At 36.7% G+C, this 25,634-nt stretch overlaps 1 protein-coding gene across 1 annotated transcript; it reads right to left on the bottom strand.

Annotated features, from left to right (window-relative positions):
* Positions 1-19,960: 19,960 nt before the first annotated feature.
* LOC128235016 (peptidoglycan-recognition protein SC2-like) lies at positions 19,961-24,029 on the bottom strand. Its single transcript, XM_052949696.1, has 5 exons — positions 23,915-24,029; positions 22,931-23,053; positions 21,669-21,863; positions 21,312-21,482; positions 19,961-20,270 (listed from the first exon to the last, which is right to left on the bottom strand). The coding sequence occupies exons 1-5, from the start codon at positions 23,964-23,966 to the stop codon at positions 20,113-20,115; spliced, it is 699 nt and encodes a 232-aa protein (XP_052805656.1). The 5' UTR covers positions 23,967-24,029; the 3' UTR covers positions 19,961-20,112.
* Between the last annotated feature and the right edge of the window lie 1,605 nt (positions 24,030-25,634).

The following is a 25,634-nucleotide window of genomic DNA, read 5'->3' on the forward strand; positions in this document are numbered from 1 at the left end:
TACGGTCACTAAATAATTAGGGTCGGGAGCGAATAAATAGGGCAGGTCGAGAAACTGGAAGCAAACACTGCTTTGTTACGCCTTACTGCAAATATGGAGTCCGATAAGGCCAAAGATGGCTATGAGTTTAACCCAGCCGAAAACCGCAGTCGAGCAGGTTTATGGACACACACGGGTTAACTTGTCAACATCAGCAGCAGCCCAGTTGTAGATAACTGGTTAAACGTATGGTTTAATCAAAGTTAGCCACAATGCTCATTAATTCGTTAAAGGCAAATTTTCACCCTCATATCAGTGGCCCCTCGCACCCACCCACCCTCCAAATCTGGGGTATTCGACATGGCTGTTTATTGGTCCTTGCGTTTATTTCCCTACGGTGTCTCTTATCATCGATCTGATCTCAGATAAAAGAAGTATTCTCAAGCTGCTTATATACTTAATATTTAATCTTTTATACATAAGTTCGAAATTGTGAATAAAACTATTCTACCAGTAAGAGCTTTGTCGTTGGGTAGATGGGAATCGTATCTGCCGATCATGGACGCACCGAATGCGATGCTGTTATAGTTTTGTGTATGGGCCCCCACAAAGCTCCAACCACGACCCTCGTAGACGTTACCGTCCTCTCCCACCAGGAAGTTGTAGCCGATATCAGACCAACCTGGAAAATAGTGTAAGAGTTAACTAGTCTGCACCAAACCATGCCGATGTACCCATATAACTCACACTACGCCCATAAAAGACGTTTCTGATTATTTCAAACAAACATTGTCAAAAGCAATGCCTCGGATAATATAGTCTTCAAAATTAAGAACGGCATGGATACAGTGTGTGTATACTACGTGATAAATTGCGTCATAAATGCTACGTCGGAAGACAATATTCTGCTTCGAATGAAGACTTTAAGCAAAGATAACTTCACTATTTCTTTACCATTTTAAATGAAACATTGCTCAGTCTACGCAGCTTACGGAGCCCCGCCTTCCGCCTTTTACCAGAGTTTGATTGAGAGTTAAGTTTCTTAAAACACTTCGACAAACCTTTTCACAATACGGCCGTCTGACGGAGCGCTGTCAAAACATTATTTTGGAAACAGGTTTGTCTAAGTGTTTGATGAACCTAATCACCTTATCAAACTTCGGTAATAAAACGAAGGCGGGGCACTTTAAGCGGCATAGACTGCCCTTTGTTTTATTTAAAATTGTATAGTAAAAGAAAATTTTCTTAAATTTAAGTCTTTATTTTAAAGAAAAATGTTGCCTTCGTAGCATATATGACGTAAATTATTACGTGGTATACACACACTGTAGATACAATCAAGTATATCGAAGTATTTTTAAAACATGTGCTAAAATGTTGATGATTGTAAATCCGCACCAGTTAAACTCTGTCCTACCGTTATGGTCCATGTGGTAATTCTGAATTCCCTGGACACGTGCCTTACATGACGTAATATCCGTACACGTGGGCGTATCGGTGTGGTGGATAAAGAACTCGCTTACGGGCGTGTGCATGGTCCTGTTTGATTTGGCGTCCCGGGCACCCCATTGACTCCGCGTGACTATGTTGACTTTTGAGCAAACGTCGCATTCTGTGTGAATATGTTTTATTGAAATGTATATAGTGTATTTTGTTACTTTATTCATATCATATCATGATGTGCGTGAGCTGCAGCCTGGCAGTGGTACGTTGAAATCTGCAAAAATCAAGTAAACAGCCCATAGCCTTGCTGCCTGGCAACATGAATTAAGAAGCCTGACAGCATGAAGTCAGCAGCCTAAAAGCGTAAAATAATTGAATTGTATGTCTTTAAAGGACACGAATGCACACACACACACACACACACACGCACACACACACGCACACACACACTTAAAACACTTCTTGATTTATGCGATATAAAACATGAGCTCAGCATACATTTTGACATAACATTTTGTGTTTTTGAGTATTAAAAAGCCTGAAGAATCCCCGATCAACCTTAAGCAGAAAAGAAGTCAAAATGTCAGTAAAAATGATTTAGCACCATATATAATTTTTCCCGGTGATGCATCTGTAAACACTTACATTATAATTATTTTACTGATATTGCAGACAAAATACAAAATTATGTTGTAGTAGGGAGCGTACCTTCTACATACAATTCAATTATTTTACGCTTTTAGGCTGCTAACTTCATGCTGTCAGGCTTCTTAATTCATGTTGCCAGGCAGCAAGAGTTCCAATCGAATGCTAACTGGCTATAAGGCTGTTAACTTGATTTTTGCGGACAATTCGTACAAGTCATACGAAGAAAACATTTCTAAAAACAGTTCGTACCATTATGACAATTACTCGTACCCTAGTCACTAGGATATTTACCATGAACATTTCGTATTAATACACAAAGTGTTCAGGAGTATTTAAAATGGAACTTTTTATATTTGTATTCAATAAAGTGGCCCAATCAGGCGTATTAGTTGAAAAAATGTGGTGAATATAAACAAAAAAAGTAGATTTACTTGATCCAGCATGTAAAGCAAGTTTTTACAAACACAAACCATTCATCTTCAAAACCTATGAAGATGGAAAATAGCCCATGGACTGATATTCCAGAGAGAGCCATATTGTTAATTGAATTGTTCACTTATGAGTACTATTATTCTAAAAGATCCGATTTAGTTGACGTGAATTCGATAATTTCTGACACCATGTTGTATGTTTTGGTTGACAAGTATTCAATCCATAGTAGTTAAAGACAAACACAAGACGTGAGTCTGTTACTAAGTTTATTCAACAAGTGAAGTCCAGTGGTTAAGCAACGGTACAAGTATACAAGTTAATATATCTATAGTATGTTTCATAATAGAACATATGTATAACCATGCTTTGATTCACTGCCATGTGTTAAATAAGTAGTCACGTCCGAAAAGGTGTAATTTGCCTTATCGACAGTACAATGTGGATCACAATATTTATCATGCACACAAAACACTTCCAATTAATATTTTTGAACGTAATTTTCAATATTTAGTCCTAATATCTTAGATTAACTGCTGAATATATATTGTTTACATTTTTAAATTGTGCAACATATCTTAGGCCCGTACCCAAATCATTTTGAACTGTAAGCCACTACCCTTGACCAAGGTGTTGGCATATGAAGGTATTTCATTAGTTTATTCTCAATATATCACACTGTCACTACAATAAACTACTTACTTATTTGCTTACCTTCTTACTTATTATCATCAATTGCTGAGCATATACCTGAACTCGGGTTTTTGACACAATAATCCGTGGCGCCATTCGCGGGATCAGGTTGGCATCTGCACGATGCAGTAAGGGACGCGAATTGTGCAATACTGTTTGCAAGGAACAGGTCCATTTTAGCATTCTCATCAATATTGTTGTTATTTGAAATGTAGTCATGTGTCGTTATGTTTTGATACGTTTCCCCAACAACACATTTGATCTGAAAAATAAAATTAGAATTTATTAAATACAATGATCTAGTGAATCAATGTTTTGCAATGCCAAGTCAAATCAAATTCGCTAACGGACATCCAATCAAAATACAGCGTAGGAATACATTACGTCAGTGAGGACCTGTTTTCGCACTGAAATTGCCAGGATCGTGTGCATCACTACGAACTATGGCACGAGTGCCCTAGCCCAAAACATATCAACGTATTTTTCATTTTTTAAGACGGTGGAAAGGTAAAACACACAAGAGTACATTTCATTGAGTGAAAAGTGGGCATTTATTTAAAATGCCATAAAATGATGTAACGAAATGTCGTTGAGTGAAGCAAAATGTGTTTGATAGCATTTACCGAAATAGCATATCAGCTTCAGGGTGGACAAATCCTCTCGTTCATAGCTAATATGTAAATATTTTAGGACTTTAATAGGTCAACTATTCAGAAAGTGTGTTATATATTTGGAAATCAACAAAAGTTTAATGACTAGACATACATAATAATGTATATTGTATAGGTTTATACGTTTATCGCGGTGGATTGTAATCTTTGATAACTGGCGAGGTTCTTTGAAAATAATTATAAGCAATTCAATAATTGGTCATAAGCAATATGGTTGGCCGTGGAAAGTCACATGTGATAATGCTATGAATTGATTGGGTGAAGCGAAACTTCATGCATATACCTACTACAATACAGTTTAAAGGTTACACTTCACTGATATGACTAATACTGGTTTGTTTAATGCTATAACTAATTAGTCGGCGCCCAGAAGGGCGCCGACTATATTTGATATTACTATAGAAATATTCCAACTTAGGGACCAGTTCATAAATTGCAGAACAATGCTTTCAATAGTTTCCACGTTGCATGATAACATATGAAGTTTAGTATGTTTTTATAAATCTTTACACTTTAATTGATAATGAAACCTTAAATTATAATAGCCCTGCTTATCATTTTGAAAATTTTGATTTTAAATACCAACTCAATAATAACAACTCGGCCATCTCCGACATAGATATAAGCCGAGGTGTCCCCATTGATATCAACTTCCATTATGAAGGTAACACGCTACTACTACTACAATATCCTTTATGTTTATAAACCTCCTACGCAGTAATCTCCCTTGGTGACAGCAAAAATGCCGAGTTTTGAAAAATTAACCTTGAGCTTAATTGTTTGTTTTGAAAATGTCATTCGAAAGAATGAACTCCAGATAATTTTCTCTTGATGTATAGTATTTTCATCCCCGTTCTATATACTCATATGAGTGAAATGTGTTACAAAAACTTATACAAAATATAAAGCAAGGAATTCACAGAATATGCCGGTACAAATAAAAGGTGAATGTCATGCTATTGAAATCTATGTATTAGACCATTGACTCTATTTCTTCCGAAGAAACGTATGTATATTTTTGTTATAATTTAGTTTTAACCGGAGGATTAGCTTGGAAAAAAACAGAATATCTATAACTCTGGGCTCAAACTATTGTAACAATATTATTAAGCATACTGTCCTTCGAGCATATGTACACCCAACATAAACAAAAATATATTAATTGAAATAATAACCATTTTTGGTTATCTGCATGCACGTTTTCTTCTAATTTCATTGCGCCGACTTGATGCTATGCATCAACTTTTTTCTTGTTTTATGTTCGTATAAAATTTCATTTATCAACAAATGATGTTTTCTGTAGCTCATAAGGATTACAAACACACATGAAAGTTACTCTTTAGTATAATTGGGTTGTATGAGTGCGTGTGCGTGCGTGCGTGCGTGCGTGGGTGCGTGCGTGCGTGCGTGCGTGGGTGCGTGCGTGCGTGCGTGCGTGCGTGCGTGGGTGCGTGCGTGCGTGCGTGCGTGCGTGGGTGCGTGCGTGCGTGCGTGCGTGCGTGCGTGCGTGGGTGCGTGCGTGCGTGCGTGCGTGCGTGCGTGCGTGGGTGGGTGCGTACGTGCGTGTGGCCGAATGGCCGAAACGTTGTTTCATAAATAAATAATTTGTGTTGAAGTTGGACTTCTTTAATTATCACCATGTTTACAAAGTTAAAATTGAATGCCAGTGTATTGAAGCATGAATATTAAGATCCCAAAGAGTTATTTCTTTGAGTTTAACTGCTTAATTAAAATAACTTCTTTAATTACTACGCGATCTACTTGAAGCGTAAGTAAATGTACATATTTCTGACATTGTAAACCGACCATATACATCCGAGGTTGTTTTCATTGGAGTATGGCCGAGGTATTCTGATTGCATTTGAGCAAATATTAACATTTGCTAAAGGCTTCCAGCCTTTGGTGTCTTAGCTTATCAGTCTTAATGATTTGCCACTCTTTATCTCGACATACAAAAAGGTGCATTTAAAAAAAAAAAATGAGTGCGTCCATTTCAAAAATGTTAAATATTATAGTTGATGGTATTACAGTTTTAGAGAATTTGAAAATTAATGTCAGTCTGGTGTTCTGCTACCTTAGAAAGGATGCGTACTTATCTTTGTTTGTACGCTTTATTTTCTGTTCTTGTTATGGTTGGAGTATAAACATGAAAATTGTTTCATTTAATTCAGAATGTATTTAAGCAGTGAGTGTGATTAAAACACTTGTTCTACATGAAAATGAACGAAACATTGAAAACTTATTATACATTCTTTTGACTTTTGGAAGGACTTTATTATTAAATTACAGAGTATATTTCAATAAATCTGCATAGTGTCAATATGAACATTTTGACCTAGTGGCCTGGTTTTTGACCTGTAATTATCCAGTTTCAAACTCTGCCTAAAGATCATCAAGAATAACATTTTGATCAAGTTCCATGAACATATGTTCATAAATGTGACGTCTAGAGTGCTAACAAGGTTTTCCTATGATTTGACCCAATGACCTAGTTTTTGACCACACATTACCAAATTTAAACTTTACTTAGAGATTATTAATAAAAACATTCTGACCAAATTTCATGAAGAAACATTTATAAATGTGACCTCTAGATTGTTCACAAGCTTTTCCTTAAATTTGACCTGGTGACCTAGTTTTTGACCGCACATGACCAAGATTCGAACTTGGCCTGAGCTAATCAATATATACATTCTGACTAAGTTTCATGAACATACAGTCATAATTGTGACCCTTTAAGGTTTGAACAAGCTTTTCCTATGATTTGACCTGGTGAACAAGTTTTTAACCGCACATAACCCGGATTTAAACTTGACTTAAAGATTATTAATTTAAACATTCTGACCAACTTTCATGAAGATACAGTCATAAATGTGACCTCTAGAGTGTTAACAAGCTTTTCCTTCAATTTGACCTGGTGACCTAGTTATTGGACAAATGTGACCTCTATAGTGTAAACAAGCTTTTCCTTTAATTTGACCTAATTTTAACCCCAGATGACTAAATATCAAACTCGTCCAAGATTGTATTGAGGGTTTCATTAAGATTGTGCCCAAATTGTGACCTCTAGAGTGTTATCAGTCACATTGTTGACGACGGACGACGACAGACGACTACGACGGACACAAGGCGATCACATTAGCTCACCTTTTTTTGCACTTCGTGCTCAGGTGAGCTAATAACAACACAATTCAATGAATGGATTGTGAAATTGAAACAGAATCTCACCGTGGGATACCCGGCAGGGTTGACCTTATTTACAATCGAGTAAGCCAGAGCCAACTGTCTTCCAATGCATTCATCCCTCGCCTCGTGGAAAATCACCCTCGTTATAAGGTCTGTGGCGTTCTGGTAGATATCGTTTTTAAGGCTGAAAATATACTCTGGAAGAAAGATGTTTTTGAGGCACAACAAACATCCAAAGTATGAAAATAGCTGTCTTGGTTTGTTGATACTAGTGATTGGCAGAAATAGTAGGTTCAATTTTGAAATTCATAATAAACTACCTTGAATGTTGTTTTTTTCTGGTCTACTGCAATGATTCTTCTTAGCAATCTGCCCATGGTATAGCATGTTATGTAAGCAAAAGTAGAGTTACAATCAATGGGTTTTTGGCGAAAGGGTTGCCACAAAAGTAAAACAAGTAATGATATTTACCAGAATGTTCGGAAAGTTGTTAACTAAGCTTGTTCGACTTTTGTGGCCACTTACCCACCAAACCCAACCAATCCACTGTTTGTCACTCTACTACTTGCATTTATAGCTTGACTTTCCACGTGCAGGTTGCTTAACGCATTCATAGTAGTCGGCCGAAAGAAAATATCAATACATTGTACTTCCGCCATTGTTTAAAACTAAAACTAGCAGCAACTCAAACATGTACACAAATTATCAAATAATAAAAACGAACGAGTGTATTATATTCAGCAATTTGATTCCTACGTCATACCATTGGTGATAACAAGAATTGTCCTCAAATTCTATGTCACAGAATAAATTTGTGGAATTGCAATACGCTGTTCTACCCCTTGAAAAGTCTGTATCGTCTGGGTTGCATCTACATAAAACCATTTTTGCCGCAATTTCGCTATTTTCGTAATCGATTGTTTGATGTTGTTTGGCTTCTGCAAAAGTCATGTTATGCATATTGTTATGGGTGACGTCTATTGTCAGTAGCACATCGTGTATCTGAAAATAAAGAAATATATTCATTTACATTTATTTTCTTTAACCAATACCGGAAAGCGGATATTTCATATGAAGCATGATGAAGAACCGCGTAAGAATAGCTAAAAAAAAACTTCCATTACGCAAATCACGTGACGATGATAAAATCCTGTAGTCACACTCATTATGGATAAAATGAAAGCGCTGAAAGCTGAACTTCAGTTCGCAGGCATTAAAAATCGAATTCAAAAAAATAATTTCATAGGCCCCAAATTGTTACTGATAAATGCCTGCCATTACCTCATAATAGTTTTTTGTGTTTTTTTACTTCAAAATTTTACTTTCAAAACAATAGCTTATAAACCTATATGCACTAGGATATATGACATTTGCCTTCATTTCGTAAGTATACTGGTGGTGTTAATTTAATCAAATGAAACCCGATTTTGACTGAGGAAGATTTTAACTTTTTGTATTAAATAAGCACGGCGGGGTCGTTTGGTCAACATATTTCCATTTCTGCGCAATTATCCATTTCTACCTACTCTTCTCTGTTCCTCGCCGAGACTTAAACAAGATTCTTTGGCTTACTTTTAAATTCACATTAACGTTGCAATCTTATTTCATTTCGTTCTGATTTGTCCAACATATAGGGAAATTCGTGAAAAATATATTCCTTTGTATTATCGGAGAAGACCGAATATGTTCAAATTTGCTGAATACAACTAAAAAATACTTACTACACAAAATAGCATCTTATTTGATAAAGGCAAATAAAATAAGAAACTCTTCAATCAACATTCCTGTGTGATATGTTACTTTTGTATTATACACTCTCATGTCAATTCACTTATTATTTTGCTTTCTGTGTTTGTATCATTATCTATGTTATTGTCTGACTGTATACCATTTAAATACATGTATGTTTGAAAAAAATGGGTAATTGATAATAAGCTCTACAACATTATAAACTTTATGTTATGTTATGTTATGTTATGTTATGTTATGTTATGTTATGCACGTATTTAAATACAGTTGTCTTTTAATTCGCACTATTTTAACCCGCAAAACCCATTACGTCCCATTTTGTAACCCCGGAACATAAATTATTTTAACATTTCACGTCAAAAAGTAGATCTGACGATACCTGATTTCGATTTGCGTTTCTAAAGTTTGTAGACCGCAGCCTACATACTATATCTCATATTTCAAAATGAAGTTGGCAACCTAGCAGCCTGGCAGCGCAAATAAGCAGTATGGCAGCATAGCAGATTAGCAGCTTGAAGTTATACCTTAAAATTAGCAGCGTTGGATGCGATTACAGAGCTTAGGGGCAGGTTAAAATATAACAAGATTCGATGATGAACACTAAATGACTAAGCCAGTAAAAGCACTCCATTTTTGTGTTCTTTTTTAGGTATCTTACCGTGTCTGGATAACTAGCATGGTTTATTCGGTTGAGGATAATGTTACCAATCAACATCAATGCTGGAAAGCATTCGGCTCCTGATTTCTCAAACAAGAATGTGGCCAGTTCGCTGATGCGGGGATCGGAGCTAAAACAGCACAACATTGGGTATGTTTTGGAGCCTTTTTTATTTGTCATAACTCAAAATGTCACAACGAAACTTCCTATTCGTACATAACACTGTCAGGCGCGTAGCTGCCTATACGCGAGTACGCGGCTGAATCCACATAATTCTGACAAAATAAAATAAAAAAAATAGCCAAACTTGCAGTATGCGTACTTGACCAAATAATCTTAAAACTGTCTATTTTCCAGTACTTAATAAAGTACCCCAAAAACGCCCAGAATGCAAAAAATTGCACCATGGTTTTCAAAATTTTCCGAGGAGCCCCCTCGCACAATTATGAATCCACATGAAAAGAGGGATAGCTACGCCCCTGACTGTACATCGTATATGCTAGTGTAATAAGGCCTAAAATACATTTGGTTCGGGTTACCCGACTCTTCCTACGAAATAACGGAATACCGTTAGAGCCATCGCCTATGAATATGTTGATCTGAAACGCGATACTCGATAGTACGATGATGAAAACTCGAAATCACGATATTACGATGGTGAAAACGCAAAAGCACATGGTGAAAACACGATAGATTATCGCATTATCATCATCGTACTGTAGTATTATCGCGTTTTCGTTATCGTACTTCGCATTTTCATCATCGTACTGTCGCGTTTTCACTATCGTACTATCGAGTATCGCGTTTCAGATCAACACATTCATAGGCGATGGCCCTAACGGCATTCCGTTCGAAATAGGAGCCGACCCTACCGTTTTAAAGTCAGTTTGAAAAAAATAATAAAAAAATAAATAAATAAAAATAAAAATCTGATACATCGATACCAAGTTTTTGTCATTTTTTCGCTATTTCATCGTACGGTTTGTAGCCCCTTTAGCAAGGATATCAGGGTTTTCAATACTATCACAGTCATGATTTCAGATCATTGCTGACTATGTTTGCTGAAATACGTCTTTGGGGGCAAGATTAACTGTATTCAGAAATAAAACAGTTGAAAAAAAAAAATGTCTTACCAAAGTTCGGCACACTCTGGGTCCTGAATAAATGCAAATGTAGCGACAATTTGCATTATGAAAAAACATATTGCCACGATATTCACACAACTTGTCGCCATGTCGACCAGTTTGCGAATCCCGTTTAGAATAAGCGTAACTCCCGCCGAGTAGCTATCTTTATCTGAGGGTCGTTCCATACAGATTGGTTTTGGAGTAAATAAAATAGTTATGTAAATTGCGTTTTTACCTAGAACGTGCACATTGACATTAAGCTTTAATAAGCATCCCCTTTAGTATATGGAATTGGACGTATAACGTATAGACTACCAAATCGAGTTGTTTTTACATAATGACAATCTATAACAAGGAATGGCAACGGACAGATGAGAGTCTCGATCCAGGTCATTTTGTTGGTAAACAGAAGCCGGTGAGATATTTAAACGTCTCTTAGACGTGTTTTTATGTGTAACTGTTTCCTCAGTCTACATACAAGGCATACACTTATTTATATATAGTTATAAAATCTTATATATCTTTGCAAGGTAGCCTTATCTGGGACCAATTATACAAATATTACTCCCATGCCTTATGGATCGTATCTAGGGAAATAGAACGCAGTTTTAAAGGGAAATAGAAAATAAAAATGATGAGTCAATCCTTGTTGTTGAAAGATATAATAAATGCCGACCTTGTCCTTATTCGTACTGTGACATGATTTGCCTTTTATGTCTTGATATGTTTTGACCTCTAGCATATGACCATTTATGCAGGACTACTCTAAGTGCAATAGGAGTGAGATACTGTACGTGTATTGAAGCAAGCAGGTTTTGTTAAACATGTTTTAAAGCAAAGTCGCGTTTGAAACCGCTTTGCAAAGTTTTACACGATCAATGTCTTTATCATAAAAACCTAAACTATGCAATTCAATAAACCTACACTAAAAACCATTTCTCCGATTGAAATATGTCCGATAATCATGTAATATAACGTCAAATTTGTTTGGAGTACTTCAAATGGACCTTAAGCTTTCAACATAGTATAGATTAATTTGCTCTGTTCTGTACACCACAATAAATGATTTTTAAATATGAATTAACGTCGTTTCAACTTAAGGTCACTTTGTTTCACGAAATATTACAGTCAAATTAGTGCGCACTTGTTTGTGTATAACCTATGACGTACGCTTCTTCCCGCCCAAAACACACACACGCACGCACGCACGCACACACACACGCAGGCACGCACGCACGCACGCACACACGCACGCACACACACACACACACACACAAAACAAAAACAACACGAAATGTATATTCTCTAATCGTATCTCATCTCCGTCATACAGATACTGTCTTTAATAGTCATGTGTTATCTAGGCATGTGTTTGCTCTCATACTGATATGAGTTCACGTTGTGTTCAAAGTTGTTTTGGTCAGTTACAATTGGGGACTTTTCAAAGTTTCCGTGGCTTATATTTCTGGAGACGCTTTTTGGTGAAAAGGCCCAGACAATAGTAGAACAGTTTAATGTCGGTCTACACCATCGTCGGGACTCTAGTTATTATATTACTCCGATTACTCTACACTATTCAATAGAGTTATACGGAAATACTGGGTACTGGGATGTATCAATTGGTAGTCGTCATCTTTTCATAGCTGTTCTCTTTGTGCATGTGCTACGTAAATTTAGTTGACAGTAAGGTTGTTGCTGTTGTTGTCTGAAGGCATTTGAAGCTTACGTCCTGGAACCCGAACTAAAATAGATGTGTAAACGAATCATATTGATAAGAATTCAAGATTCATGTGACACAATGTAAAATCAAAGTTAAGCATCGCCTGTTCATCACGGGTTCTTTTCTAAAGGCCCATTGTATTTGCTTCAACACTACAACCAGCAACCAAAATTAAGTCTTTTTTTTATTTTTCAAGCGATAAACAAACATAGTAGACCATAATGAAAATAGCATTAAAATAGAAAAATATACCAAAACAACGATGTCATCAGGGTAAAAAATAGTATTATGTTAATACTTATTATGTGAACATACCTTCGTAAACCGATTCATTCAAAAGTTTATATTTTGTCGTATGTGATACAAGAAGTTCACAAGACATTGTGCTTTCCACTTCTTATCTAAAAATCGTCCATTTCAATTTAAGCAGTTACATCGCACGTTTGCATACAATTTTGCGACTATCTACCATCGCCCGACATTGCATTCGGAACACCTTGACAATTTTCCATCGAAAACAAATGGCCGGGGATGTGCGTTCATAGTAAAACATTCCGTTTTAGACGGAAGTACGTTCATAGTATGTATGTTCACTTGGTTGGTAATATGCAAATTAGCAAAGCTCGGGCTCCATGCGGATTGAGAATTTACTGTATATAAAGAACAGTTGACCCCATCAGGGTCGAGCATGCTTTTCTCCGAGGGGATCTTGGCCTTCTTAGGTTTGTTTGGCGCGTTACGCTATTATGACACTATACTTATATGACATCAAAACTACATGTTTACGCTTTACAACATATAGTGTGTTCGAAATAGTTTGTACTGTTGTTCTTTAACAAATATGTCTTTTAACGTATTATAACAGTGAGGTACATGCAACGTTCATATTGAATGTGATGTGAAATTCATGAAAATATAAACATAGATCACTTATTGACTAAACATAAATATGGTAAATTGGCATAAATTTAAAACACATATATTTTATACATTATATTATTAGTTAAGGGCTTGGCGGTAAATCATAACATCGTAATAAATTACATTTCAAATGATGTACACAAACAATATGACACTTGAATGACATTTTACCATGGATACTGAAGTTCATGTGTATCAAATAAACCCTAATAGAAGAATAGATAAAGTTTTATGCGAAAATAAACTCAATTATGACATTGTGCAAATACTTTATATATTTAGTGTAGTGAAACCTTTAAACAGTAGGTTAACTTATTAGCTTATGCTTACACAATCGAAACACCTCTGCCATTTTCCATCGGAACAAACTCGGATGCAGTGTTACCTCCCTTGCAGTACTATTTTGTTTGTCAGAGAAGATCACAGTGTATGTTCAACTTAAGTTCAAGTTTTATTCAAATCTCACGGCATGATATATGCATGTTATTTGTACATAAAACGGATAAACATTTGTAAACAAAACAAACAAACTACGGTTTAAACATATTCGTGAGTGGATCATGAAACAAAGTGAAAAAAATAAATTTACACTTTACAAAAAAGTGCTATTTTGCTAGTACAGTTTTATCTTTAGAGTTCATCAACATTTCAAGTTTGTTCACATTTGGATATTTATTATAGAGGCGGTGGAGCATTCGTTTGTGGAAATTACTCTTGATCCAAAAGTTGTCGTGTCACCTGAAGTTGTGAAAAACGCGATAAAGACATAAGCAAAGGGAAAGACGTGTGGGCCAGATAGTGTTAGGCATGAACATTTGACCTTGGACAATACATAACTATACATAACTATACATAACTTTATGGGCGAAACGTTGTATCCAATACTCTTGCAAACTTGTACACTAGTATGTTGCGTCTAGGATATATTCCTGATTTGATGAAGCGTGGTGAAATAATTACACTCTATAAGGGCGGGAAAAAGTCAAAGACGATCCCAATAACTTTCGCGCTATCACGTTGTCTTCTACAATACTCAACCTTTACGAATTAGTACTGCTCAGTCAATGTAAGGACTCTATTATTCATAAGCTGAACAGACAGCAAGGTGGATTTCAGGATCATCTTGGATGCATCATGACGTCATTTTCACTTCGGGAATGTCTCCACTTTGCTAAAGTAAACATGTCAACAGTTTACCTTTGTTTTTTGGACAGTAGACAGGCCTTTGACCGTGTCTGGATCGACGGTCTTTTATTCAAGCTTATTCAGCTACACAAGGAGCGTGACAGAGATACCTCATCCACAGTAATTGACAGTAGTACCTTGGTTGCGTTTCAAAATATGTATTCAAATGTGACTAGCCGTGTTAGATATCGAGGACTCTACTCGAAGGAATTTCCAGTTTTACAATGCACCAGACAGGGCAGGAAAAGTTCTCCTCCTCTTCTTACGCGGGTCAATCAAGGAACTGGAAAATAGTGGTAACGGTCTTTGCATCCATGACCTGAGGATGTGCTCCCCGACAGTGGCGGACGACATGGTCTTGGTTTCTTTTTCTAAAAATGGGCTGGATAACATGCTAGACATCTGTTGGGACTATTTTTACAACCCAGGTAAATGCTCAGTCGTTGTGTGTAATTTCTCAAGTAGCATTACCAGACCACAACAAACATTTCACTTGGTCAGAATTTAGTTTCCGCCGTTGGTAAATACATGCACCTGGGTGATGTATGTGATGAACATCTATCTGCCACAGAATCAATGCGCGAAGCGTGTATTAAATTAAGAGGGACTTACTTCAGCATTTGTAGTGGTGGCATATGTCCTGAAAAGATCAGTGCTATAACATTATACCAGTGTGAAATCCTTCCAAATGCGATATATGGATGTGAAATGTGGAATCAACACTCGGCAAATGACATGAGAAAGTTAGTTGTATTAAGCACATGCAAGGCTTCCGCAAAAAGGAGGTCATCAAACTTTTCACTGTATACATTGAATATGACAGATATCGAAACAATGATAGATTATCGGAAACTTCAACTATTAGGCCAGTTATGTCGCAAGTTATGAGCAAGTTTTTAGCCAAGGAGTTATTTGTGAATAGGCTAGTGCGATTTTTGAAATTTGATAAACAGTTTTGATTTATACCTAACGTTTACCGACTATAAACAAAATATAACTTGTTGTACTATTTAAATACACATGTAAATGATGCCATATTTCCATCGAAGTTTGCATGGAAGAAGTTACTTGACATTAACGTAACTTGACCGGTAAACATAAAATGTTTGTGGATATAACGAGCGCAGGGGGTAACCTAGCACTTGAAAATGTTGTAAAAGAAAATAAATGCTCCCCTCTTTGGAGAATCGCCAGAAACAGTCCAAAAGTTCGTCCACTATGTGTAAAAATCCTAAATGCTATCGGAAATGTTGTTTCACGCCCATATCCACAGCGATGTAACTTGTGCAGTTTATTGACTGAAAACATGACTAAACATGTTCTTGGTTTTGTCATATGGCAGAAAGAATTATGGAACTATATCATTAAAGCATATGGTATTCGCAAGTTTGGCTTGTTTATGTCATTGCCCTATGCTGATCAGTGTCAGTATTTGTTAAGTATTGCTTCGGCAAGTAGTTACGATTGCTTAACTAAATTTAGGGGAACGATATCAAAATAATCCTCAAATAGATGTTGCGTTGTATACAATCTATAAACTAAACACTTAGGTAAATTTGGATTGGTATTGTTCCAGTTTTGTAAAAATTCTGGACTTTAACAAGGATTCAAAATAAGGTTTACTGACGACATTTTGAGTTGTGAAGTATTCTGACATGCCAAGACTATCAAGAGAGAATTTAATATACTCGATCAAAGAAAGATCAACAGAGCCAGCATTATGTAGATTTAAAGGTGCGTCATACAATAACTTCGTAATTTTGTCATCTTTGGAATTCAAAATCTTTCTCCACTTGCATAATACTCTAGACTTGATGATGTGATGAAATCGGTGGTACACCTAGTTCACCAAAAATCATACAAGTTGGTGTACTTAGCTTTAGTTAAAGAACAAAATTATAGATTTTGAATTCAAATAATCTTAATATTTTCAATACCCCACACTTCACAGCCATATTATAGAATTGGTGATATCATAGTGATATGGGTAAATTAAGTTTAGGAACTTTACTTACTACTGCAAACATTGCCTTCCTTGCCACAAGTTGTTTCTTTGTTTTTGAAAAAATGCCATTATGATTGAATTAAACGCCAAGATATGAGGAGTGATCAGCAATATCTTCATATCGTCATAAAATAATTCAAATTTATCCGGTCCCGCTTTGGAATTGCTAAATATTACAACTTTGGTTTTTGATGCATTAACACGTAGACCCCACAACAAGCAATATTCATTCATAGCATGAAGAGCATTCTGTAGATCAGACTGGCTGTCAGCTAATACAACTGTGTCATCAGCATATAACAGTAAAATAATCAGTTACATCAAGATCTATAGTATGACTAGAAGTATTAACACATGGTCACTATGGGAATGATCAACACTTACTTCATATGAAAAGCTGTTATCATGAAATGTTTGAGCAATTTCAATATAAAGAGTTGCATTGAAATCAATATATTTATTATGAATAACATCTTGATTAGAAATAGAAGATAATTATGTCATAAGCATGATTATATACGAAATATTTGTCATCTAGGATATCACATTTTATGGACAAAAATGTCCGGGCTGAGATCATTAGTATGACATAGAGAAGCAAAAAAAGATATCATCTAATCCATAACACTGTCTAATATCAGAAGTACCAATTATGGCAGTATTTACACAACCATTATGTTCATTACTGTTTTTATCATCAATAATGTTTTGATATAAAACAACACATTTTCTCATGAACATTTGGCAAACAGTTTGAACAATGAGGAACACATGAAGGATTCAAAAATGAATAAGTGGTACAATAAACACTTCCCCATTCCCTTAGTCTTCCTAAATGTAGACGCCAGCTCCCAGTTCCTTCAGTATCTCTGGGTTGACATCAACTTTTAGTTCATCAAAAATATCATCAAGCGACATTGTGCTTTTTCTGATATATACAGTAAATGTTACCGTCCCTCACAGATCACTGCTCTACCCCAGGTTTACCTGACACAACTTTCTTCAAACGCCATCTGAGGGTAGTGAGATCATCAGTTATGTACACTTGCTGTTAGAATTTCAAAGGAGATGATCGCAACTTTTGCTTTTGAGTGTAGATGGTCCTGATGACGTGTCTGGATATAAAACGTAAAGATTTCCCGTTTGCCTCCTTGTCAAGGGTTGGAATAATGGCAAGCACTTGTGTCACTTAAGCGAACAATGGGAGAAGCCGTATCATCAATACTCTACTGGACACTTTCACCATTACTATTAGACGAAGGTTTCAGCGCTGCCATGTGGTTAAAAAGGTCAACAACTGCTTCTTAAGGTTACCAATATGGAGATTTTTCCGTTTAAAATATTGCCTCAGGCTTTCCATTTCGTAATGATTCTTAAGAATGTTTGTTTTCACTTTTACAAACTCAGGCTGCCGAACACAGGTCTTAACCAATGACACTAGAGCATCAAGATTGGGTCTTAAAAGGTCTGCGACAGCTTCAGCCACTCGAAGGACATCCTCACGCGATATACCGCCAGTTGCGCCTCCTGCCCCACAACCATTGCTATTCGACTTGTCGATATTATTGAAAATAAAGCATCTAAATTAATATCTGGTTACTATTGTTTTAGATTAGATTATTGTTCTTTATCATGATGTTATTTGTTTGATTACTATAATCTTGATTTCACTTTGTAGACTGAAAGAAAACTTAAAAATATTCATGAAAGTCACGTTTTGTATGTTGTGTTTAAACCGGATGAGATCACAGAGACTTGAAAGTATGATGCAGACACTAACAGCTGCCCCTGGCTTACTTTAATTGTCAATCATATAACCCTAGTGGATTTTTAGCTTTTATAATATGTTGAAATATCGTCGACAAATCATAATTAATAGTTGTATTGTGTCCCATGACGTAATAAGCAGCCCATAAAATGCTGTTGTTGTTGTTTTTATTTTCAGGGTCAAGACTGATTTTACCCAACTGAAGACACAGGCAACTATTTAAAGTAAGCCAGGGGCAGCTGTTGGGATCTGCATCATACTTTCAAGTCTCTGTGGATGAGATTGTCTCGGATGTATGCCGGTGCATCAGTAGAAGTACTTGTAAAATTAATGTTAAAAGTATTAATTATTGTTAATTAAGTATTAAACATAAAATGAGATTAGACAAAATTTAAAAAAATCTCATTTTATGTTATGGCAATGTATTATATTGATGATATACATGTTCAAGTATGTATAAAATATATTTTTGGCTTTTTGAAATTATTTATTATGATTTTAATGAGCCTTTGTCATCAAGCCATTGAGATCGCACTTTCGTATATCCTTACTTCTATTTACAAGGTCTGTCGAAGCTTGCCGGAGATGGCCGAGTTCTTACGAGTTGTTAATATTGGAAATATTTAGCGAATTAATTTAGTAGTCAGTGACCTCTAAAAAGTATACAACCTGAGTAATGTCCCTTAAAAACAGTTGTAATTTTCAAATTCGGACCACATTGAATTTCTACGGGAGACTTATTTTAGTCTAGTAAAAGGATTAAAGATGATGCTGGTGGGTGGGTGTTTATTCAAATATATTCTGGTATTTGATTCTTCGGATTAACAACATTTAGTTGTGTATTCATGATGACAGAAAACAATTTTACGGCGACTGATACAGATAGTTCATGTATGCCAGTGACGTAGCTACATATAGGCCTTGTAGGCCTGGGGCTGGGCCTGGGCCTACAACTTTTTGAGAAAAGAAAACATTTAAATAACCCCGATATGCAATAAAAAGTTATTAAAAACTAATAACAAGAAATATTATAACAAAAGCAAGTCTGGTGTTTATTTAAAATATGTGCTGGGTGTATTGCTGGATTTTATTGCAATCATTACGTATATATTTAAGTTTGTATAATGTGCAACTTTGCCTTTTGTTTTCTATTAGAATGCTCCCAAATTGCACTATTTTGCTTCTAATTTAGAAAGAAATCTCTGGGGTGGGTATCCCCGAACTCACCTAGAACCATCGGGCCAACAAGTTTTTTAGGCCTAGCTACGCCCCTGTATGCCAATACGAAATCAGGAGCGGATCCATGAGGTGACGTAAGAAGAGCAACTAATGACGTGCGACCACACCAGTGTAAGGGCAGCAAACACGTTATGATATGTAATGAGGTATCCCTCCACCACGCCCCACCAGCTAAGTTTGGCTCTTTAGCTTATCTGGCTGTTGTGATAGCCTTGGTGTCATCGTCGACGTCGGCAACGTGTAATTGCCCATTAGTAAAATACTCTTCTAGATATTAAAATGGAACTTGGTACACGTGATGCCAGACATAACTGTCACATGTACGACAAGGAGCATAACTCTGGCTATAATTATTATTGAGGTATGCCTCTTTCGATTGACCAAAACAACAACAAGAACTGAAGTGAGTTGACGTTCGTTAAACGATGCTGTTTTTTTCTAGTATGTTGCATTCTCGTGTATTGTAATTTGTATGTATATTGTTTGAATCATTTTGGCGTGAAATAATCACCGCCCCAACATCCTGAACACGCTAATGCTAAAAAGTTAAAACTCTATTTTATTAGTGCTACATTATTTTTGAACAAATTCTTATGAAGAAATAGAGGATTTAAATTGTATTACATTATTATATTTTATTTTCACAAGTCATAATGGCATGTCCGCCCTCCTGTAAGCGGTAAGTTAACACTTATGGGTGAGCGTGGCTGTAGTGTGGCCATGTTTGTATCTCGGCGTAAAGTCGGTCTCCGGGGCACGAGGTCTGCCCAGCATCTCGATGACCATACAACCGGTAGGTTGACCGTATTTTACCCAGCTGAATACCACACGCGATAAGGTTCTTTACCGCTGTAATATGGAAAACATAAATTAGGGATAATTACAACCTCAGTGGTTAAACGCTAGTTAGGATGTCGTATTAGCTGTCCTTGTTGTTATATAGCCAGAAAGTGGGCTTGATACAAATTACAAATTGAGAACGAATTATTGACCCTGTTGTCCATTCGGAGCTCCTCGGCCATTTTTTCAAAAACAACCTCGGATGTATATGGACGGTTTACATACTTAAAAAGTGGTACGTTTAAGTCCGCTGCAAATAGATCGCGTAGTAATCTTATTTAGTAGTTAAAATTTTTGACTTAACTCTTGGGAATCGTAATTATGTTTGCAATAATACACTTCACTGGCAATCAATTTAAACTGAGAGCAATGAATACAACTCTTAAACACTACATTTAATTAATGCTTTTATTCAAAAAAATACGGACTACTTCAACAGATATACCGGCATACATCCGAGGTTGTTTTTGAAAAAAATGGCCGAGGAGCTCCGAATGCCTGTTGTCATGCATATACATCATTTAACTCCTTCATTGTTGTAATATCGTACCCGCGGGTTATTGAAGATCTGGTATCCGAGTACAAAGATTTCATTTTGTCTATTTACTATTTAAGAAATTTCAACCCAACGGTCTCCACCCTGGAAAGTGTTGTTTGACATCACGAGAGGAGAATTGGCGTTGGAAATGGATGCCATTTCAACTTGTGCTAAGCGAGAATTGGTTTCTTCGTTGTGCGATTGCTGCGCGCAACAGACAGGTCGTAATTTAAATATGCAGAACAAAAAACAAAGACAGCTTTTCCTTTTTCGTACTCATCAGTTCAAAAATTGATGTTTTATGCATTTTTCTTCAACCGTAAGTAACGGTTTAAGCAATAAAACATTAATTTTCGAACGGAAATATGAAAATCTGCGATCTGATTTTTGTCAGCAATCTTATATCATTGGTTTGCAGATATTAACGCAAAAATTTGCTCTTTCCAAGACAAAAAATAAAAAAGTTTTAAAAATGGTATATCTGTGAGAGTGCAGCTTTAAATGTACCTTACCGGTCAGAGCTTTGGCGTTGGGTAGGTGGGAGTCGTAGCTGCCGATCATTGACGCAGCGAAGGCGATGCTGTTATAGTTTTGTGTATGGGCCCCCACATAGCTCCAACCACGACCCTCGTAGACGTTACCGTCCTCTCCCACCAGGAAGCTGTAGCCGATATCAGACCAGCCTGGAAAATATCATTTAGACGCTCTAGGTGGAATATGTTCAAATATAGTTTGTGATATGAATTGCTTTCATATTTGTGGTGCGCATATTTTAAAACAGTAAAACAGTAACTCTCTTTTAAACAACTCAAAGATTATATCTATTTCGGTCTTTTATAGAAATTAAAGAAATAGCCCCCATGTCCTACCGTTGCTGTCCATGTGGTAGTTCTGTATAGACCGGACACGTGTTTTACATGCCGTCATATCCGTGCACGCGGGCGTCTCGGTGTGGTGGATGAAGAATTCGTTCACAGGCACGTGCATGGTACTGTGTGTTTTGGCGGGCCGGGCGCCCCATTGGCTCCGTGTGACAATGTGGACGTTTGAGCAAGAGCCACTTCCTGTTTGGAACCGTATATATGGTATGAGTAGCGTTCAAAGGGTGCTGTATTCGTTTTGATGTCATTTTTATGCCAATCTCGTTAAATTCTTATCGTTACGTTCGCTATGTGTTATCTATTGTCTGTACTTAATTCCATAACGCAGTTCACAGCGTAACGCCGTGAAGCGATTTTTGCGAATCAAATCGTACAGAAATTTGCATTGATGAAAAAACAACAACTTTGCCCCATGTCAAAAAAAAACACACTAAAAATGTTAAGACAATGAAACTTTTGGGATTCTGAAATTCAAAGCTGCGACATTGACCTTGGAATTTCTCCACAAACCCCAAAATCTATCGCAAGTTGTCCATATCAGGAGGGTACATGCTTAGTTCCTTCTCTCACTGAAGTTCTTGAGTAGAAACCGTTTTTTCTACATTAAGTAACAGCGACCATGCCTTATGCCAAGTTATATCATAATTGGTCGTTATAATATTGAACGGAAATCGTTATTCTTTTTCATTTTAAAGCGACCTTGGCGACCAACTCCAAAAGCGGACCCAAGATACGTCTTCACATAAGCTTGCTATATACATGTTCCAAGTTTCATTATTATATTGTCGATCCTTATCAACGTCTATAACGGAAACCACCAATTTGAAGACCAAAACCGTCCAACGGCATTCCTTTCCTATTAACCAAGTTTTCAACGGAATCCTCGGAAAAACTGCCAGAATGGCGAGTACCCTATACCCTGAATACGGGTGATTGTGCGGTATACTATCAAGTGGCATGCATTATACGCAGTAAGCTCATATAACATCCGTTAGTAGACAGTACGTTCATCCGCTCCTAGAACCCCGTTAGCTCGAGTTCCTATAGACCGGTGAAAATACCTCGAGCCTCGGAAAATTCGAACCAAATGGCTCCTTTACATCCAGTTCGAGCCAATGAGGAATTCGAGCCAACAGGGTTCGACTGTGCATACACCTTACGTATTGAAAGAGTTTTCCTGGTATACAAAATCTCATAGGGGCGATGCCGGAAGACAACCCGTTTGACAACATGAAGTATTTCAAACCTACCAGCGGGGATACAACACCTCCTGGTTGCGTGGCCGGTACACAACCCGCTCACATAACTTCCGGAACAGTGAAGCGAGTCTTCCTGACAGTTGCCGCTGGCCGCTGTGCACGCCGAGTCGTCCGCTTTACGAAATGTGTGAAAGTTCTGTATTACCGTATCACGAGAAAAAAATTCAGTCGAACAGTTGCATGTGTATGTTAACAAATACCATATACTTTTAAATGAAAATAAAGAATATTGGGCCGATTGCTCAGAACTTTACTAAAGTTAACAACGTTTTTAATTTCGGCGTTGTTTGAAATACAGCAGGTCACAAGTGTATTCTTGAACCTTTAAAGGGGCTGTACTCCGTATGATGAAATAACGGGAAAAAAGAAAATTGTCGAAAACTGACATAAACTTGGTATCGATGTGTACAATGCATTGAAACTTATACTAACTGAAGTACCACATAGTTTACAATTAATTTATTTTTCGCAGTTTTTTCGTGTTTTTCCATTAAAAAAGATTACTAGGTATGTCTACCTGGTGGAATTCATTCCTTATGCGTGATTGGCTAGTCGATGTTATCACGTGATATTTACCAAGTTAGGTATATAGCTTAAATATTCCAACCGTTTGGGGTAAGCTTTCGTAGCACAGTGGATACAACACTAGACTGCAAATTTGGCGGCGCCGGTTCGAACCCGGTCTCCGACTCGATTTTTTTTTTCATTTTGGTATTTTTTTACAATTATGATATCAAAGAGTTAAATAATTGTCCTGAGATTCGTTACAGAAAAAAAACTTTTTTTGGTGCCAATCTGGTGTACAGCCCCTTTAAGAATCTCCAAGAGTTGTGAAGATTTGAAAGTTAACAACGATGAAGTAATCAACATTGTCTCAAAACTGATTACAAAAATGCAATAATCTAAGGGAAAGAGATTTAATTTCTGTGAAAATGCATGTTTTACATGTTTTTACGGAGAATTAAATTGCCATACCCGTAACGTAGACGGCTGCTCCAACCAAGAACAACAAACAGACGCTGACCATCTTGATTTAAAGAACCTCTTGCCAAATGAGAAAATAATGGCCCAGTTTATGTATAATAATATCGTGTATGGATTTGACGTAAACAGGGCTATTTCATTTCAGACCTTCCAAATCGGTACAGCCTTATCTTTCCTCACGATCTGCTGATCAGGGGCCGCCGTAGCATTGTAGCTTCTAAGGGAACACTTATTACAATGAACAAAGAAACATTTTTAATAACAAATATTTTTAAATTGCTCTATTCATATACATTTAATATCTTTACTTTTTTTCTTGCAATTTTCATATTTTATCGTAAATATTTTGTTAGTTTTCTTTTATATAAAATGCGTTTTTCACCAAGTTGAAAGTTTTCACTAAGACGCTTTAATAATACCAGCGCAGGTTTGTACTGTTACAGTAGCTTTTTTATATAATCGACCACACTAGGTTTGCAGACTCGATTCAGTAATAAAGAGTCTAGTTTCAGTCTTTTACATGATGTTTCTTAACACGTGTACTTATTCACTTCACCGAGAACAGTGAAGGAAACATTTTGCAAAAACAAATGATTCGATTTTAGAACGCATGTATATACACACAAATAATGCTTTAGCATTGATATGTAGACATACATGCGGTTGAAACTGTGTCCTCAATTACAATTTACCATCTTAAGTTTGTGCTCATTTTACCATACTTGGTCAGTTTATCAACTATATTAGAATTTCGTTATCGATTCATTATTATCGCTTTCTTTCATTAAAATAAACTTCTCAACAAAAAAATATTTTATTTGGAACTAAAAAAATAGTTGGATGTATTATTTACGTAAAACACAATATGCACGTAAATCTTGCAATAACAACGGTTCGTGTGATTGGGGGGGGGGGGGGGGTCATCCAAGTCGCTCAGAATGGTAGCTATTTCCTGCTTTAACCCACGAGTCTAAGACACAGGCTCTCAAGTGACCAATAACAAAAAGTAGGGATAAAGTAGGAAGAATTATTTGAAAAAGTAGGGTAAAATAGGGATATTAAGAGCAAAAAGTAGAGATAGTAGGCCTCTTTTTCTTTACCTTTTTTGGATGCAAATAAAAAACTATTCAACCTATTTATCAATTGCAATATACATGTATTTTTCTTTGCTTAGAAACCAGTGCTTCAAGAGGGATTTATCCGCAGGATGAGGAGATGAACCTGAAATGGGTGTCTCTGACGGGCGATACTATTTCCCGGTCCAGGTCTCATCCGGTCCCGGTCTCCTCCGGTCTCTGTTTTCCAAATTTTATAGTAGCTATCGGGCATGTGATCAAAAAGGTGTTAATGACCGTGGGGGGTAATAGGATTACAAAAGATTACAGTTGATTAAAACATTAGATATTTGATGATAATTATGTCACCATTTATTTCATATTTTATATCAATATAACATATAATAATGCACCTATCAATATTTTGCCCCAGGGGGGGGGCGGCGGGCATACACGGGACTTTAGACAGAAGACAATTCCCGACAGGCGGGAATTTGACACGCCGAATAATTCCGGGTCCCGGGTTTTAGACATAAGACGGATTTTACATCTCGGTACCCGGAGTTGTATAGACAACCGTATTTCGTATCCCGGTACCCGGAGTTTAGACAAAAGTATTGGCTCCAGGGTGGGGAATTAGACACCCAAAAGGAAAA

This window comes from Mya arenaria, chromosome 5 (assembly GCF_026914265.1).
Source record: "Mya arenaria isolate MELC-2E11 chromosome 5, ASM2691426v1".
Classification (NCBI taxonomy): domain Eukaryota; kingdom Metazoa; phylum Mollusca; class Bivalvia; order Myida; family Myidae; genus Mya; species Mya arenaria.